Raw genomic sequence first — 16,603 nt, 5'->3', positions numbered from 1 at the left:
TCTGCTTCTTTTGATCCATTTCAGTCCAATTTCAATCAGGCTATGATAGTAAGAACAAAAACACTTAGACAATGTTTGTAAATCCAAAACTTTGTTGTATTTTATACTTGCACACTCGGTTGCAAACCAGAAAAATACAACTTATCCAGTCAACATGATGCGTTTACTGCCACTAACACATTTTCTCTGTCATGTTGGAACATCACATCTCGGAAATCAGACAATATTTCATACGCAGAAAATATGAAAAGTCTAATGGATGTTCACTCATACAAAGGCTGGTTCAGACACAGCAGTACTACTCCAAACTGGAAGTGCAGTGTTGAGCCTTGACAAATTAGCAGGTATAAAAATACTACATATGTTGGTTCTTATTATTTTTCACTTGGCACTTTTCCACGTTTCTTACGTCCTGATTTCCAGTGGTTATTTCGGATTTTCTTCTGAAAACCAGACCCGCCCTGGACCTGAAAGACATAAATATGACAACATTAATGTCTGTCAGGGGAAAACTCCTACACAGCAAAACGTCATTACAGTGCCAGCTAATCCCATTGATACACTGGATTACAAACACACCCAGAAAAACATGTAATTTCATATATTGACAGACCTTCTTGCGTTTCTGCAACATCTGCTTATCCACCTCCATTTCCTCCTCTTCATCTGTTTGGAAGTCATCATCCTCCTCCTTCTTCTCACCCTCCATATTTTCTTCTGCTGGGGTTTTTAAAGTGAATACAGAGGCTGTGGGAACATATGACACAGTGTTACAGCAAAGGAAAAAATGCCACTCTTCTGATAAACTGTTGGTTTGTTAAACAATAAATTCACTACTTTTTTCCTTCGAATGAAATCCTGCAAACTCTTGGACCTCACTGACACACTGTTGGACATAACAATCATAATAAAAGCTGACAGTAATGTCTACAGTGTGTACTGACAAGGGTAGAGGTCACTCATGCTGTCTTCTGAGTCACTGTGATCCTCGTCACTGGATGAGGGTTCCCATGAGCTGTTGCCATGTTTTGTAGACCTCCCCCGTTTGACCTCCTCTCCGGTGTCTCTGGGCCTTTTCTGTTTGAGTCTGGCTGGAGTGAATTCAATCCCTTGCTGCACACACTCTTCATCTAGAGCAGGAACGAGATAGACGTCTTATTCAGTTTTGAATGTGTCACTACTGAGCAAAGTTAGTAATAATATCGAGCAGTTGTAAAAGGCTCAAGGTACATTAGCAACACCGATAAGAACTGAAGCAATACTACAGTGCGAATATGAAATAGTTATTCCATCTGTATGAAATCAAAACTTTACGAGAATATTGTGAACGATGGTGGGGATAAAATTAAAATTGAACACCATTCTGGTTTTTCTAATTAACTGCATTCTGCACACAAACACACCTTAAAATGTGTTTAAAAGTGACACCACAAAAACACATTTTTATCAACAGATGCACCAGATAACTTTGGTTTCCTTCCTGAATAGTGAGTATAACACCAAGTCTACATGAATTGGGTTATACAACATCCCCACTGTGCAGAAGGCATACTATACCCACTAGTTAATGACCTATAAAAGTTAAAAAGACTTTTAAAAAGTGCCGTGCATGGAGATAGATGGTAATGCACTGACATTTAGAGAGGGCTTTCTTGAAGCGTTTTCCAGTAACATGTCTTAGGACGTGATGTGGCTGCCGGTTCAGGTGTCTGAGGGTCAGCTTACAGAAAAGCTGATTGCTAGAAATCAGGAGAGACAGGGTGCATCAGAAAACACACAAAATGCAGATTAGATTCACCAGTTCAGTCTATTTCTGAGTAAGAACTTGTAGCATTTCCTGTCATTTTTAACAGCATGTAAGATAAGGAAGGTGTTGGTGCTGCAAGCTATGAGTAAGAGTCTCCTTACGGTTGTTTCGTGCTTGGCACAATGTGTGGTTCGTACTGGGTGTAGTTGAACTCTGCAGCTGCACTCAGTTTCTCATATTTCTTCCCCTGAGTGAACTTCTGCAGCTCCGCCAGGTTGCATGGAAACTCATGGCCATTCAGAGTGCATTTGACCTGAAAACAACAAATTAGCAGCGGTTCATTTAGTGGCGTTACTCGTGTACATTTAGCCTGGTGCTGCAAAAAAAAAAACAACTAACACACGTAACCATCACAACACTCCACAGTGCATGGCTCATGAGGCACATTAGCAATACGGCTAGCATCACATTGTACGGACAGTGTGTTTCGTGCAATGTGTTTTACTCGCTAACCTTTTTGTCATCTGTAAGCTGAAGGAAGGGGTGGTTCAGAAGAAAAGCTCTGAGGTCCGCTGGTAATTCGTCCATAGCTTTAAAACAAACACATCAGAACAGATCTTGCAGTGTGTTGATCAGGCCACCCCCTTACAGGAAATGTCTACACGTGGGTCGACCGCGCAGACTCTGTTGGACGATATATTGGCGCCATCTACTGGTCAAAGTGAGGAAGGTCAGCTCAGATGCTAGCAGGCAAACTGACGCAAACAAGGCCCCGTAAACATTAATTAAAAAACTCCAAACATACTACTCAGTGTATTTTATTATGTAGAAATTGTGTCGATAAACAGAATAAGTTCAAGTGACTCAAATCATTCTGCCACAGCACAAAAATAAACGATATAATTATAGAATAATTAGCTTAAGTCAGGCGGGTTCAGTCAGCTGACTGACAGCTCGGAGTCAGAGAGCAGGAAAATAAAAGAGGCCCCACTCTGATCGTATTTCTGGAAACCAAACGTGTAGCGACAAATACGGGAGAAGTTTTAAATGGAAAACTTTACCTTGCTTGAAAACGGACACTAGTCATAGTTACGCAAAAAAACAAACAAAAAAACCGCTTTATATATTTTCTGCAGTTTAGGATTTATGATTTGTTCGTTTAGCCACGCGTCGTTTTATCTGTACAGAGTGAGTGCTCTTACTTTGGACTAAAACAACCTTTGCTGAGAACATAAAACTCCGCCCACATTTCTCCCACAATTCATCGGTTCAGTAAACAAACGCAATGACAGCAGATGTCAAACTAGCGCTTCTTCACTAGTTCTCCTTTATACAACCAAAGGCTTCATTTCCTCCTGATTATTATTCAAACCGTCTTAAAATAAAGTTAAAGTAGACATTTAATTGTTCATTTAACTGAATTTGAGCTGGTTCGTTTGCTAATGCTAATAGCTGGCTTATTTTTTTTGTAATTAAGTAACATTGTGAATATTTAATAATGTCCGGACCAAATGGAGATCCAAACATCTCGATTGACGATGGTATTATCAACGACGACGATGATTTCGGCGATGAAGAAGGTAATGTGTTCACTCATTGTAATCCATGCTAGTAGCGTTATTGCAGCAACTGGTTAATGAGTGTTATTCCAGGGATTGATGGTCAGTAAAGTCTAAATCTACGAAGTTAAAGCAGAGCATTACATCTGGACTTGATGACAGATGAACCTGAATTTGAATTAGCTCAGTTGGATGGAGGGATTTATGATTGAGATGTTACATCCAAGCAAGTTTATTTTAATGTTGGACCCCTATCTGCCCCCGGTAATATCACTGTAGGTACTCCAGTTGACAGCAATTGTGCATTCAGCTTGAAATCCTCAAATTAAATCTGCTCAGTACTGTGGAAATGAGTTAGAAATACACTGGTATACCAACAGGTTTCTGGTATATGATGTTAACAGCTTTAAAAGTCAAGTCCACATATGTTGTTTATTTCCTGAGATTTCCCATGTTTGATACAACTGTCAAATGTGATGTATTGTCTGTCTGTCTGTGCTGGTTTATACATTAAATTATACAGTTACAGATGTTTATATGAAGTCATAAATGGGTAATTTTGTCCAAATGAATGGGGGTGTATCAGGGATATAAAGATATAAATGAATCAGCTTTTTTTTACAGACCAAAGACTCTTTACTCTGTGATAGAAGCTCTTGACTTTGCTGATAGAAAGGACTAATGTCTCTGTTGTGTGTCCACAGAGTATGAAGCCATCAACTCCATGCTAGATCAGATCAACTCCTATCTCGATGACCTGGAAGAACGGAACGATTCACTTAATGGCAAACTGCACGAACTAATGGAGTCAAATCGGCAAGCCCGGCTGGAGTTCAGGGCCCAACTGGTCGGCCCCCCGACCCCGGAGGACTGTCCTGCAGACGGGGACTCCTCCTCACCCAGCAACGAAGACCTGAGCGAGGACAGTGGTGCTGGGAAATGAGCGACAAGAGTGGGTAGATGAGGGGGATTGAGTTCAGCAAAATGCAGGGCTAGAAATAATTATTACATTTAAACTGACTCAACTCCTATCCTGTCTGTTGGACTAGTGACCATTGATCTGCATCGTTTATGCCTGTTGGACTCTTCTGTGAATTTAAACCCCCATCAGCAGATGTGTGATTGCTTCTCCTCCATCTATCACTGAAATCAGTCTCTTTTTTCCTCCTCTGTTGAACTGTGGGTGCTGATGTTTGGTTCCTGAGCTCAAACTGCGAGATCATGTTTCAATCAGTTGTTTGATTTAACTTCTACATTAACCAGGAGGCAAGATCTTGTTAATATTAATCCAGCACTGTGTAACATGCTGATATTCAGTTGAACACCACTCCAGGCTCTCTCCCATGATCTTCAGAATTTGCTCTCATGGCCGAACAGGGGTCACAGTAGAACATCAGCGCAGTGTGTTGATCCATGTAGAGTTCACATTCAGCTGTGTAATAGCTGTACAGTCTTAATATTATTCCAAAAAAAGTAAATATGCAACATTCCAGATGTCTACCCGTGTATTAAAATGTTTGATCTGCAGCATGACTGTAACTCTACACCGTGCTGTCCTGTTCAATACCATTAACCTGTTTAGGATGAGTGACGCAGTCTGTAAAGTGTTTTTGTATTCATGTATATGTTTAGGTGCTCAGCGTAAAAAAAGTAATGTCAACAAAGAGCGGGAATTGTCAAGACATTTTAATATAAATTAAAATGACCCCCCCCCAACAGAAAACAAACATCCAAAAATACATTAAACTTCCAGCAGTTAGAAAACATTACCTATTTGTTCATCTCAATTTGTCAGTAGCTGAATAAAAATACAATAAGAAACATACAGCTTTGTTTGAAATTATACTGTACATGTCTCTTTCTCCCTCCTGCTCCCTTCTGTCTCCAATCGAAAAAAGTACAGTTTCCATCAATTCTTGTTCCTTCAGACAGAAAATGATGTGTTAATCATGTGACTGTCACCACCGTGACTACAAGAGTTGCTACATGTGTCAGTCAGTCGGTCTTTTGTGGTTTAAAATATCCTTCTCTAATATGGAGGATGAAATGTTTCCAGAGCAGCACACTAGTCATGAAGAACAGAAGAAACATCCTTATTTACTGCTGAAATGCTAGAACCAAAATTAAACATGTGTAACCTGTAACTGAGATAATCGGCTGTATGTTACCGGTGCTTAAAATCAGAGTGTGTAAGGATAGTTTGCTACATTAAATACCTACAGACAACTTCATGTTTTGTTTCCCTCCTATTAAATATGATTCCATCTGTCAATCTGCTCCAATATGAGCGATTCTATTCAAGTTTTGAAAACCCTTCTAGCAGCATTAACCTGCCTTGACTGACAAGCTTTCATATTTCAAAATAAGAAAATTGCAGACAGTGCAGCCTTTTTGTTGTTGTGAAGCGTCCTAGGGGAAACACCTGTCTTCCGTTACTGAAAGATTCTCATTTTAGAGCCCCTTTAACATTTCAAAACTACGAGGGTTTCTTTTCCATATGACTGTGTGTTGACGTAAAAAGGTTTTTAAACATGTTGACAGGTGTTCACTACTACACTCAGCTCCTACAGATTTTGCTGGGATTTTTTTAACTCTTCATTATATCCCCCTAAAATTCTCATTTACTGAAGTGAAAAGGCCACAGAACTTTTTTTTCCCCGAACACGACATTAACTTGAACCCAAAATGTCTCAAAAAAAAGAAAAAGGGATGATAAAATGCCCTGAACAAGGCTATGATCAGACTCAAGATTCAGCATTTCTCAACACTCAAGCCAAACTACCATTTTAATACTTTTTAAACAAAACTTATCACCTGCTCAAACACTTAATTTGGTTACAGTCTACATTTCAGGTTGCTAAAAGCGTGTTCTACGTGGTTAGCAATGTTGAAAATGTCATTCATCCCAGCTAGCTGGAGAATTAGCAAAAGCTGACAGTCTGCCCTCATCAACCTCCTGATCCATGCAGACAGCAGGGTGGGAAATTAACTTTTCTGGTGAGGCAGCCTCAGAGACAAGTGGATGTAAAATCTACCAGTCACCTTCTTTTCTTAAACCCAGCTACATTTTAAAAACCTTGGTCACTGTTTGTTTAGAAGTCAAAATCAATTACACTCTTTGTAATACTTAAGAATAGAACTTGGGGGGGGTGGAGAACTTAAATTTACACTCAGCATTTATGATTTTAAATCAGTGTGTCCCGATTCTTTCTACTTGTATACAGCCTGCGGCTCCAAGAGGTTGTACTTTGGCACTGGAGTACTTTAAGCTAGATTCTAATTCAACCTGCTAACATGCTCACAATGACAACGTTAACATGCTGATGTTAAACAGGTATAACGTCTTACCATGTCCTCCATCTTAGTTTGGTGTGCTAACAAAAGCACTAAACACAAAGTTAAGCGGACGCTAATGGGAATGTCATCAGTGGAAAGGTAAGGGAGTCATTTAAATTAATCCTGACGGGGACACAAATGTAAACCACACTAAAGTCAGAAGGACACTTCCTCTGGGGACCATTTTGTTTTTATCCACAATTTGTTTTGATGTCTGCAGCCGTGAGCAGCTCCTCCATTTCCTTTTTGCACTGTGGCAGATTTATTTTGTCACTTTACTCAGAATCTGCTTGGATTATATTTTAGTATGTAGTATAGAATTGGGACACATTGGCTAACCAATAAAAGGAGCCTCTCCTTACTTAAAAAAAATAGTATTTATAACTCAACATAAATGCAGTTTTTACAGATTTGTAAATACCGAAGCTTGGTGCACATACTTTGTAATTTCTTATTATTTCGTTGCTGTAATCGAACGTCTACATTCTCTAACTGGGATTCACGGATTCAACCTGTATTTGATCGCTGTCAGGTGTTAACCTCCCACCCTGGGAGAACAATTCATATATGAAGTCATGTTCCACCACAATTTACCATCATTCCGTCTTCCTATTTGTTGGTGTGTGTTTAATTCAAACTTTCCAACACAGAGAGAGGCAGGGCTGTTCACTTCTTGGTCTCTGTTTCATGAAAGCACCTCTTCACATACCGACACATCCTTTTCTAAGGTTTACTCTTAGACTCAGCGTCTGTTTGTGGCCCTCCCTGACCTGCGTTTCGATGTGGTTTTTCCCTTCCCTGTGCCGCTCTTTTTTCCTGGGACAGCAGGAGCTTCCTTCTCCTCCTCCTCCTCCTCCCTTTTATTAGCATCCTCAGCAGTAGCTGCTACCTCTGAGCCAGGCTCCTCTCTGCTGCCAGCAGGCAGCTCAGCAGGACTCTCCTGAACTTCAGAGGCCTGGGATGTGGTCTCTTCTTCCTTGCAGTGGAGGTCTTGGTCTGTGCTGCCAGTGCTGGTCGCTGAGGTGGTGGTGAAGTCCTGTGAGCTTGGCTCGGGTTCTGCTTGTTCCTCCTCTTGCTGGTTTTCTGTCTGCATGTTCAGTCGGGTGAGCGTAATGGTAGGTTGCATGGTCTTTACGTCTGTCACTAAACCAGTGTTGTCTGAGTGGGAATTTTCATCCGAACAGTCCGTGTTGGTTTGTGTTGGGCTGAGGCTGTCTGCAGCTTGGAGAGATTCTCCGGAAGATGCAACACCTTCACCCTTTTGACTCCGCAACTCTCTGTACCTCTGAGAAGAGAAAGCATAAAAATATTGCAAATGTGTGGAAATTCCATCAAGAGCTTACTCATGTTTGGATTGAGACTGAGGTTATACAATCAATAAAACAAAATACATACACCTCTTAAAGTTAAATTACAAAAAACTTTAATAATATAGTTTACTTAACATAGTTAGCCATCTACGTGCCTATTTAGTAGTGGAAACAATGTAAGTGAAGTCCTAAAAAAAAACCAACCTTGAGGTTCTCAAAGTGCTTCAGTGATTTGCAGTGGGTGTGAAGAGCAGATGATTCAAAGTGGTAAAATTTGTTGCACAGTCTGCAGATAAATCCTGCTACTGGAACAAAAAAACTGGACCCTGCAGTAGAAGAAATCCAAGAATAAACTCAAATGTGATATTGAACGTCATCTGTAAATCCAAACAACAAGAACAAGCAGGAAAACAACAAAATGATGAAGAATAAGGAGTTAGTTGTTACTCACCATAGACTGTGTCAGGGTCATACTGCTCATCGCTGGCCATGTCCTTTAGAGTCACCTCGTTAAGAGAGGACCAGCCATCCTGTACCAGGTCAGCAGTAACACAGTAAACAACTATAGTATAACAAATGCACCAACTATGAGATGTTTTCAAAGGGAAAATCTCTAAGTGATATTTACTTACTGACTTAAATATACATTTTGTCAATTGCCTCTTTGGAGGGAATTAAAACCATGCACAAATGATATGCAAATCACCTGTTTCTCAAAGCATTCGTGGTCTTCCTCACTCGTCTCTCTTTCCCCTCTCTCCTCCACCTCATTGCCCTCCACCTCTTCCAATGAGAAGCCGTCAGTGTCCATGGCAGTCAACTTGCCTAAAACCTCACAGCCCTCCTTTTCCTGGAGCTTGTAAACAGTGGACAACAAGCACAAATATTTAATTTCATCTTTGTTTATGGAAAAAAAACCCACTTGATTGTTGTTTAATCTAAATCTAAATCAGGAATATAAACACAGACAGATACCTTCTCCACTTTCAGTCTGTGCTCCTGGGACTGCAAGTGCTCCACAAAAATCTGGGAGGTCCTGAAGTGTTTCTTGCAGATTGTGCAGGAGGAGATGGCTGTCCTACTGGCAAGCTGACGAGAGATTGAGGGAGTACTGATTACTCTCATGTAAAGCAACCAGAAAAGCTGTTGCAAACCATTTAAAAAACTTCTTGAACTCAGCATTTAAATGTGCTTATCTATAAAGTGAGCAGCAAATTACTTTGTGCTCCTCTGTGCGACGGTGGTCCGTGATGCTGCTGGTGAAGTGGGTGTGACAGGTGGCACACCAATGCTTCGCATCTTCTTTCTTGTCTCTGCAGAGAACACAGACAGCATTATTCAAGACTCATAAGGATCATTTTATGTGTTCAAAAGCTCCCCCTATGTTAAACTCAAAATGAATGGCCAGAAGGTATGAATTTCACTTAATTGACGCCAAGTGCGTGTTAACTGACCCGTCTTTGTTTGCTCCCTGTAGAGACTCATGCACTCGTGGCAGCAGGGTGACCAAGCATGCGTTGCTCATGTGCTGGATCTCCATCATCCTCTGCTGGTGGGAGACACTGTTCATATGACTCCTGAAGTTCTGCAATAGAGGAGAATAGTTAAACTAAACCCCTGCACTTTCCACTGTGGCCTGCGTATGTTGGTGTGTGTGTGTGTGTGTATACGTTCAACCTACTTGCTGGTTGTGGCAGGTTATGCTGCAGAGGTAGCAGTAGAACTTGTTGGCTCCCTCTGCTACACCCTCCTCCTCTCCTTCCTCCTGGTCGTCTGGTGAAGCCAAAGGCGCATCTTTGCCCTGTGGCATCTCCTCCAGGGGTAAATTAACCTGCTGGTCATCTTCACTCAGCCTGCCTGATGGGGACGGGGCTGACGAACAGCTGTGCACCTGCAGAGAGGTCGCACACCACATCTAAACCCAGTGTCATGCATGAATTTGACTGAGGCTGACAAATACTGATCAGCTTTCAGCCTAGTTACTTCAAAATCATCTATCATCATTTAGTGTTTGCTCTGCTCACCTCTGCAGCTCTGCTCTCCTCCAGCGCCTCAACAACATCCGATGCCCCTGTGGAGCCTCCTTCCTCCAGAATGATGCAGTCTGAGGAAATATCGGAGGCCAAAAGAAAGACAGTAAGTTTTCATCTCTACAGACCTGAACTGCAGTACATTTAGATGACATTAATGCATAATGTGTGAACTGTTTCAAACATCTGCTCTACATTTCTGCTGGTTTTACCTTCAGTCTGGCTGTCCTCTGTGTTGCTGTTACACAAAGAAACAACTTCTCCATCTGTATCTGCAATAGTGACAGTCTCAACAACACAATGCTCTTTGGGCTCCTCTGACCTGAGAAAAAAAATGAAAAAGAGCACAAGAAGGAAAAACATGTAAATGTTGAGGTTTAGTAACTGAGGGGGCATTTCTGTTTAACAAGGTTACCCCTCTGCTTCCTTAATTCATGAGTTTCAAGTAACAAAGTCAGCAAACCTCTATTATCTTAAATTTTGTCTTCCCTAATTTGTAAAACAGGATAAAACATTAAAACCTGAGGATGTGATGTAAGGTCAAGATTTACTACATTTAAAACAATAAAAAAATGTTTGCCCTACCCCTCTATCCTCTGCTTCTTAACGACAGGTTCGTCAAGTTGCTCCTCAGGGGGGTGTGTGGGACCATCCACTCCTCCCACGGCGCCATCTGTAGGTAGGAAAACATCAGGTACTAACAAATGTTCACCAATAACCTTCATTTCTACACAAGCTCAAAGTCACATATGACATTCAACACTATATGCTGTAACAAGCTGGTTGTATTGCAGCTCTACCTGTTTCAGTATCGTCAGTGACTTCATTGGTACTGCTTGCTGCTGGTTGGTCGTCTGTGCTCCCCGCTGCCATCTGCTCGCTGTCCCTCTTCCTGTCTGGCTGGCGAGCTGCAGCATCCTATACAGAGAAAACAAGAGTACAAATATGGTCTATATGAAGAGGCCTTGCCTGTTTAATTAAGTTAGCATGAAGCACAGTACTCAACTGACAAAGCTATACATCCAAATCTGAAATAATGTAGCTAAGAAACATAAACAAAAGATTGTGGATGTTCATCTAAAAGCAATAAAAATCTGTTTAGCTCCTAAATTTTGTTTATTTAATTAGAGAGGATAAAATCATTTGATAAATAGGTCTGCCCGAAGACCAAAACCAACAAAGAATTCATCCTGCTATCAAGTAGAACTACAACTAAGAATAATTTATATTATTGATTTATCTGATGTTTACTTCCTTGGTGAGTCAATAGAGGGTCAGAACATTGTGAATATGCTCATCGCAATTTCCCCACACCTCAATTCGACATGTTTAAATAGCTTGTTTGGTTCCAAATTAGCCCAATACCCACACATGAGAACCAGTAACCAATGGACTTTTGCCTAAAACATGACTTCAGTGTGTCTATTAACTCATTTCAGCTCATACATTCTCTATATTCAACCAAAAGCCACCATCAAAACACAAAAAGGTCATGTTTCCTTTTAGTGATCTGTTCTGTACGTTGCAATCTTAACTAATGATTTGACGCTTGCTCCATTTACATTTGGAAACCCTGATTTTGATTTGAGTGGGCTACAATTAAATTACCTTCCACCACAGCGAGAACATTTCCACTGCCTCTGATTGAGTCTATTGTCAAACATTGATGTATTTGTCAATCACAGAACCCTAGTGGAGTGCGTTAGCTGGACTGCAAACCTACAGAGTGATTATAGTCATAATAACGTATGGTGCTGTAATTACTGTGGTAGTGGTGGAAGAGAAGGAGGAGGAGGAGGAGGAGGAGGAGGAAGAGGCTGTGTTGTTGTTGTTGTAGTAGCGAGCATGCGGGTGGAACTGTCGAGCAGCTGGGAAGCCCATCATGGGGGTCTTGATGGCCATCCCCATGGGAACCGGCCCGAGCAGAGAGGACCTGGCCCCAGCTGTGAAGAACTGACGGAACTGCTGTCCACCCATCCCAAAGTTTCGCATGTTACCTGGATAAAAGGGACAAAAAAAGCCAATTATAACCCCTTGTAAATGACTTATTTAATGCTTTTAAAACACATGATCTGTGAAAATGTCAAAAGAAAATTCCACTGCTCTTTTTTCTTATTCTAAATGCTGCTGTCTTTACACAATAATCGAAACTGTACCCTGCATCTGCTGCATCAGTAGGGCCCCCTGCAGCATGGGATTGGGGGCGATGATGGTAGTCTGGGTTGCCTGGCACAGGTTGACCATCCTGGGAGGAGGAGCTGTCTGGGGAGAAACGCCAATGGCTCTGGGCAACAAATAAATAAAAGGAAATAAACATGCTGTATCTTGACATGGACATCTGCACACACTCGTTCTCTTCATATGAAATCACAAGCTGTCCATGTTATTTTTCTTGATGAATCTATGCTTGTCTTCTGACAATAAGATGCTAAATCAAATGAATACGATTTGTAAAAACCTTGCTATCTTACAGGGTAAATGTTATTCCTAAGAATAAATACAAGACCTGCATCCTGAGTTTTTTTATGCCGATTAAAGATAGAGTAACAAAAGCTAGGAGTGGCGAAATTATGATCAAACTTTGTTTGGATTGGTGGCCAGCAGAGGTGATGTGGTCATACCTTTTGGTCTGGGGCCAGTAATCTTGCGACATTGTTTTATATTTAATCTGCAGTTTATCAACACTACCTTTGAGCAGACTAGATAACAGAGCATGTCAATAGTCCAACTATTAATATAAATATATTTGACAACAGAATAAGTATCTGATCCACAAAAACGATGTAGTAAAAACTTTGTATAAGATATACCAGTGCTGCTAGAATGGGACAGACATAAATATTACCATATAATTACAGGTTCTAGGTCATAGGTTTATCTTAAAAGATAAAATAATTACTAATGGACTAACGCACAGCCAAGATGTACAAGCTGTTATTCCATTTCAATTAATAATGACTGCACACCCATTATTTCCATCTAACCCTGGCATGTGTTGTGGCAGCTTCAGCCACACAGCTCATCCAGAGGGCCTTGCCTAATCCCCGGTCTAGAGTTAACGGTCTTACCGCGGTGTCTGGTGGTGGTGATGGGGGACATGATGCCCCGGAGGCGGCTGCGGCGGAGGAGGAGGAGGAGGCTGCTGCTGGAAAAGTTGCTGTAGCTGCCGCAGGTGCTGGTGAAACTGCTGCTGCTGTTGTTGCTGCTGCTGCTGCTGTTGATGGATGTGTGGGTTGAACATTACGGGCTTTTTATTTCCTCCGCTGCTGTGAGTTGACAGACCCGCGGTTGAGAGGGGGCCAATGTTTGGAAACCCGTTAAAATAAAATAAAAAAAAAATGTCTCTGGGTCGGAGGAGGAAAAGAAAAAGCTTTGTATGATTATTTGCTCCTGTGGTCAGAGCGACTCATTCAATAACAGTGCGCACGTCCTGAGACAACAGGTCGCTTCTCGTATTTCATGATGACAACTAGCTAGTGTTAGCAAGCGAGCTAACCATAATTTACTTTTTGTTTACTTTGTTTTAAGTAGCTAACTTTGTGAGGAGAGCCGCGTGCTAACCGCTTGTTTTAGGGAAGGGGGTGTTAACGTTGTTCGGAAACTAACACAAAGTAGAAATACTGTGTCAATAAATGAAGAAGCTAACCCCCGTTACACCTGCCATGAAATGAACGAAGCTACATTAGCCACCGCTCAGTAACTAAACACAACAAGGTAGCTTAGCATAGCATTGAAGTAGCATAGCTAACTCGCAGATAAACCAGCTGCGCCTCCTCGCCGTACTCCTTTCTACATTTTTTTTATTTTTGTTTACCTTCCTACGGTTGTTAGGACTTACTTCTCCAAAGGGAAAGCAGAGATGGTTGCTGATTATCCGATAACAATCCCAGCACAGTTATGTGCTGAAGTACTCGCTCTCAGTCCCGGTGCAACTTGCACAAAGCAGAAAACCCCCCAAAACAGGGTCCACAGTCTGAGTGCAGCCTGTCGCCCCCTGGTGGTTGTCTGGAGAGCTGATAATGCTTCATGTGTCTGCATAATAAATAAAGATAATGTAGTGTTTTTAATTAAACCTGCCAGTGTTTATTTCACAGACCGAATCCCACTTGTAGATTTAATGATTTAATGAGTTTGAATTGTTAGGGCTCTTTAATTTACATTTTACACTTACTACTATACTAACCCTATCCCTAAATAATTAATTGGGACATCATTGTTAAACCAACCTGCAGTGGCTATTAGATACAAAAATATACATTCATTTACGTTTAACAAGAACTTTACAATAATGCGACTGCATTATACACAGTACATGTCATACATATTTCATCCTGCATAGTACATGTCATGATACTATTATTGTAGTTTGTCCATTGTATAGGATGAGTCTATATATATATAACACTATACCGTTATATATAATACAAATATACTATATTTGATCAAGGTATATTGTGTTAAAATTCATGTTGAATATGTTATTGGTAACCTGTCAAGAACAGAAGTGTTGGACATGGATGCTGACCTGCATGAAAAGTCACCAAAATCATATCTTCTGGGGGCCGCAAATAAAATATATTTACAATTTTATCCAGTAGCTTTCAACAAATGTCGCTCCGGAACAAAGTGTTGGTCCGCAATCCATGGATAAAAGATATACTGTATTATAAAAACAAATACACAAAAAGTTGTAGAGTGCCCCCTGGCCTCTGTCCGCGGTGCTAACGGATTCAGCACCATGGACAGATCTGTGCATCACAGAAAATGGTGTGTTTGGGCTATAACATCAAAAAACTGGATGCCAGATTTCCCACATACACCTCTCTAAACGCACTCAAGCAAGATTAGACATGGAAAAACAAAGACATCCCTGTACCAAACAGCACAATCTGACAGGCAACACAGTGAAAGTAGACCAGTGTCCCCACCGAGCGGTGCGTCTGGAGAACTGCACGGATCTCTCCTGAGAAAAAACATAAGAGATCATCCTCATCCTCCCCCCCCCTGCGGTGCTCGGTGGAGAGGAGTGTACATGCTCGGTGGTGGAGAGCGTTCCTAGCGGAGGTGGATCTGACACATTGAGGAGGAGGAGGCGCAGTCAATGAGGGTACTCGCCGAAAAAAAGTGAACCGGTTGTGTGCGCGCAGTCCAAAACGCCCTCTAAACGCGAGGGTGGCGAGCAGAGAAAAATAAGAAGTAAATCCCTCCCTGCTCTGACAAGGAAGATAGACTGCCTAGTGCGACGCACAGATCGCAAAGATGGGGAACCGGGGAATGGAGGATTTGATTCCTCTGGTGAACCGCATGCAGGATGCCTTCTCTGCCATCGGTCAGAACGCAAACCTGGACCTGCCCCAGATCGCCGTGGTGGGCGGCCAGAGTGCGGGAAAGAGCTCGGTGCTGGAGAACTTCGTCGGGAAGTAAGTAGCTTTTTGCAGGCTGGTGCGGCCCGGTGCCTCACACGAGCGGCCGCAGTCGCTTTCGTTTTACGCTTTACGCACCCCCAGTCCCCATCCCCCTTATCATGCAGGTCCAGCACACAAGCTCCACTAAGATCCAAATGGTTGCACATTTCACCAGTTTTACCCCCTTGTTTTCTTCCATGGACACGACACCAAAGCGAGGAGATTAATTTGTTAGGCCAAGCCTATATAAATCCCTGGTGAAGTTTATCTGTTAACTGCTGCATGATGCATTCACGAAACAGCAAATTTCTGTTAAATTACTTGATGTTTAATATGATAAACCGCCTCTGGCTATGCGTGGCATAAAAAAAACGGCTAAATAAGTTTCTAAACTTAATAATTTGGGTGCCAAACTGACAGAAAGTTGGGCATGTGTATCATTATAAATCCTATATCACTTGTCACAGACGCAGGGTCAGTTTGGATGCTGACTTCCTGTACAGCAGATACAGTTACAGGCAGCTTGGTGGATGTGTTGTTGTTTATGTGGCAGTGCTACCATTTTGTCAGGCTATTTAATCCTGACCAGGCAAAAGGTGCAAAATGATGCTCACTGTGTGTGGAGAGGATTTAGTCTTGCAAACGTGCACAATTTTTCTTTCTGTCAGAGCTGATGAGGATACAAGAGGAACAAATCTGATCTGTTATGCTGCAGTATGACCTTGCAGAGAAAGAGAGAGACACACACACACACACAGAGAGAGAGAGAGAGAGAGAGAGAGAGAGAGAGAGAGAGAGAGAGTCCACCTGAGCTTTGAGCCCTTCAAGCTCAGCACCCATCTGTCTGTCAGTGCTTATGGTGTAAGTGAAGCTTACTGCAGGCAACAACATGCGTGTCACAAGCTCGCTGTTGTTCAGCCGTGTTTTCTTGTATTTCACCTGATCTGAAGATTTTGTGGCTTTATATAGACTAGACAGAGTGTGTGATTCAGCAGTATTTCCTCCTGAGCAAGGTCAGATTGTATGCATACTGTGGCTTCAAGCCAGCTCACCCCCACCCCTACACCAAGCAAGGCTGCCCGGGTATTCCACGACAAAATTTAATATATACCACCGGACAGAGAGGGAGCCATCTGTGCAGCAACTGATCTGAGAGGTTTAATTGATCCATCACTCTCATGTAAATCTAATTATTTGTAACGCATCTCAACATTGT

At 41.8% G+C, this 16,603-nt stretch overlaps 3 protein-coding genes across 4 annotated transcripts; 1 reads left to right on the top strand and 2 right to left on the bottom strand.

The window, feature by feature from the left end:
* Positions 1–74: 74 nt before the first annotated feature.
* On the bottom strand, positions 75–2,429 carry surf2 (surfeit 2). Its single transcript, XM_051413161.1, has 6 exons — positions 2,261–2,429; positions 1,909–2,060; positions 1,636–1,739; positions 945–1,130; positions 614–747; positions 75–467 (listed from the first exon to the last, which is right to left on the bottom strand). Exons 1-6 carry the CDS (start codon positions 2,333–2,335, stop codon positions 375–377), a joined length of 744 nt encoding a protein of 247 aa, XP_051269121.1. The 5' UTR covers positions 2,336–2,429; the 3' UTR covers positions 75–374.
* A 576-nt stretch (positions 2,430–3,005) lies between these two features.
* Positions 3,006–5,537, top strand: bbln (bublin coiled coil protein). The gene is made up of 2 exons (XM_051413162.1): positions 3,006–3,327; positions 4,011–5,537. Exons 1-2 carry the CDS (start codon positions 3,246–3,248, stop codon positions 4,247–4,249), a joined length of 321 nt encoding a protein of 106 aa, XP_051269122.1. The 5' UTR covers positions 3,006–3,245; the 3' UTR covers positions 4,250–5,537.
* Positions 4,978–13,966, bottom strand: ciz1a (cdkn1a interacting zinc finger protein 1a). 2 transcript variants are annotated; one of them, XM_051413159.1, is made up of 16 exons: positions 13,821–13,966; positions 13,051–13,326; positions 12,139–12,266; positions 11,747–11,979; positions 10,783–10,900; positions 10,568–10,655; positions 10,195–10,304; positions 9,977–10,056; positions 9,634–9,843; positions 9,407–9,537; positions 9,172–9,265; positions 8,928–9,041; positions 8,659–8,808; positions 8,404–8,482; positions 8,157–8,278; positions 4,978–7,927 (listed from the first exon to the last, which is right to left on the bottom strand). In XM_051413159.1, exons 2-16 carry the CDS (start codon positions 13,221–13,223, stop codon positions 7,385–7,387), a joined length of 2,373 nt encoding a protein of 790 aa, XP_051269119.1. In that variant the 5' UTR covers positions 13,224–13,326; positions 13,821–13,966; the 3' UTR covers positions 4,978–7,384. The 2 variants fall into 2 exon arrangements, with proteins under 2 accessions (XP_051269119.1, XP_051269120.1); XM_051413160.1 differs by having other exon boundaries at positions 13,797–13,959.
* Between the last annotated feature and the right edge of the window lie 2,637 nt (positions 13,967–16,603).

The sequence above is a fragment of the Dicentrarchus labrax genome, unplaced genomic scaffold (assembly GCF_905237075.1).
Source record: "Dicentrarchus labrax unplaced genomic scaffold, dlabrax2021, whole genome shotgun sequence".
NCBI lineage: Eukaryota > Metazoa > Chordata > Actinopteri > Moronidae > Dicentrarchus > Dicentrarchus labrax.
This window is presented reverse-complemented; position numbering and strand designations above follow the sequence as displayed.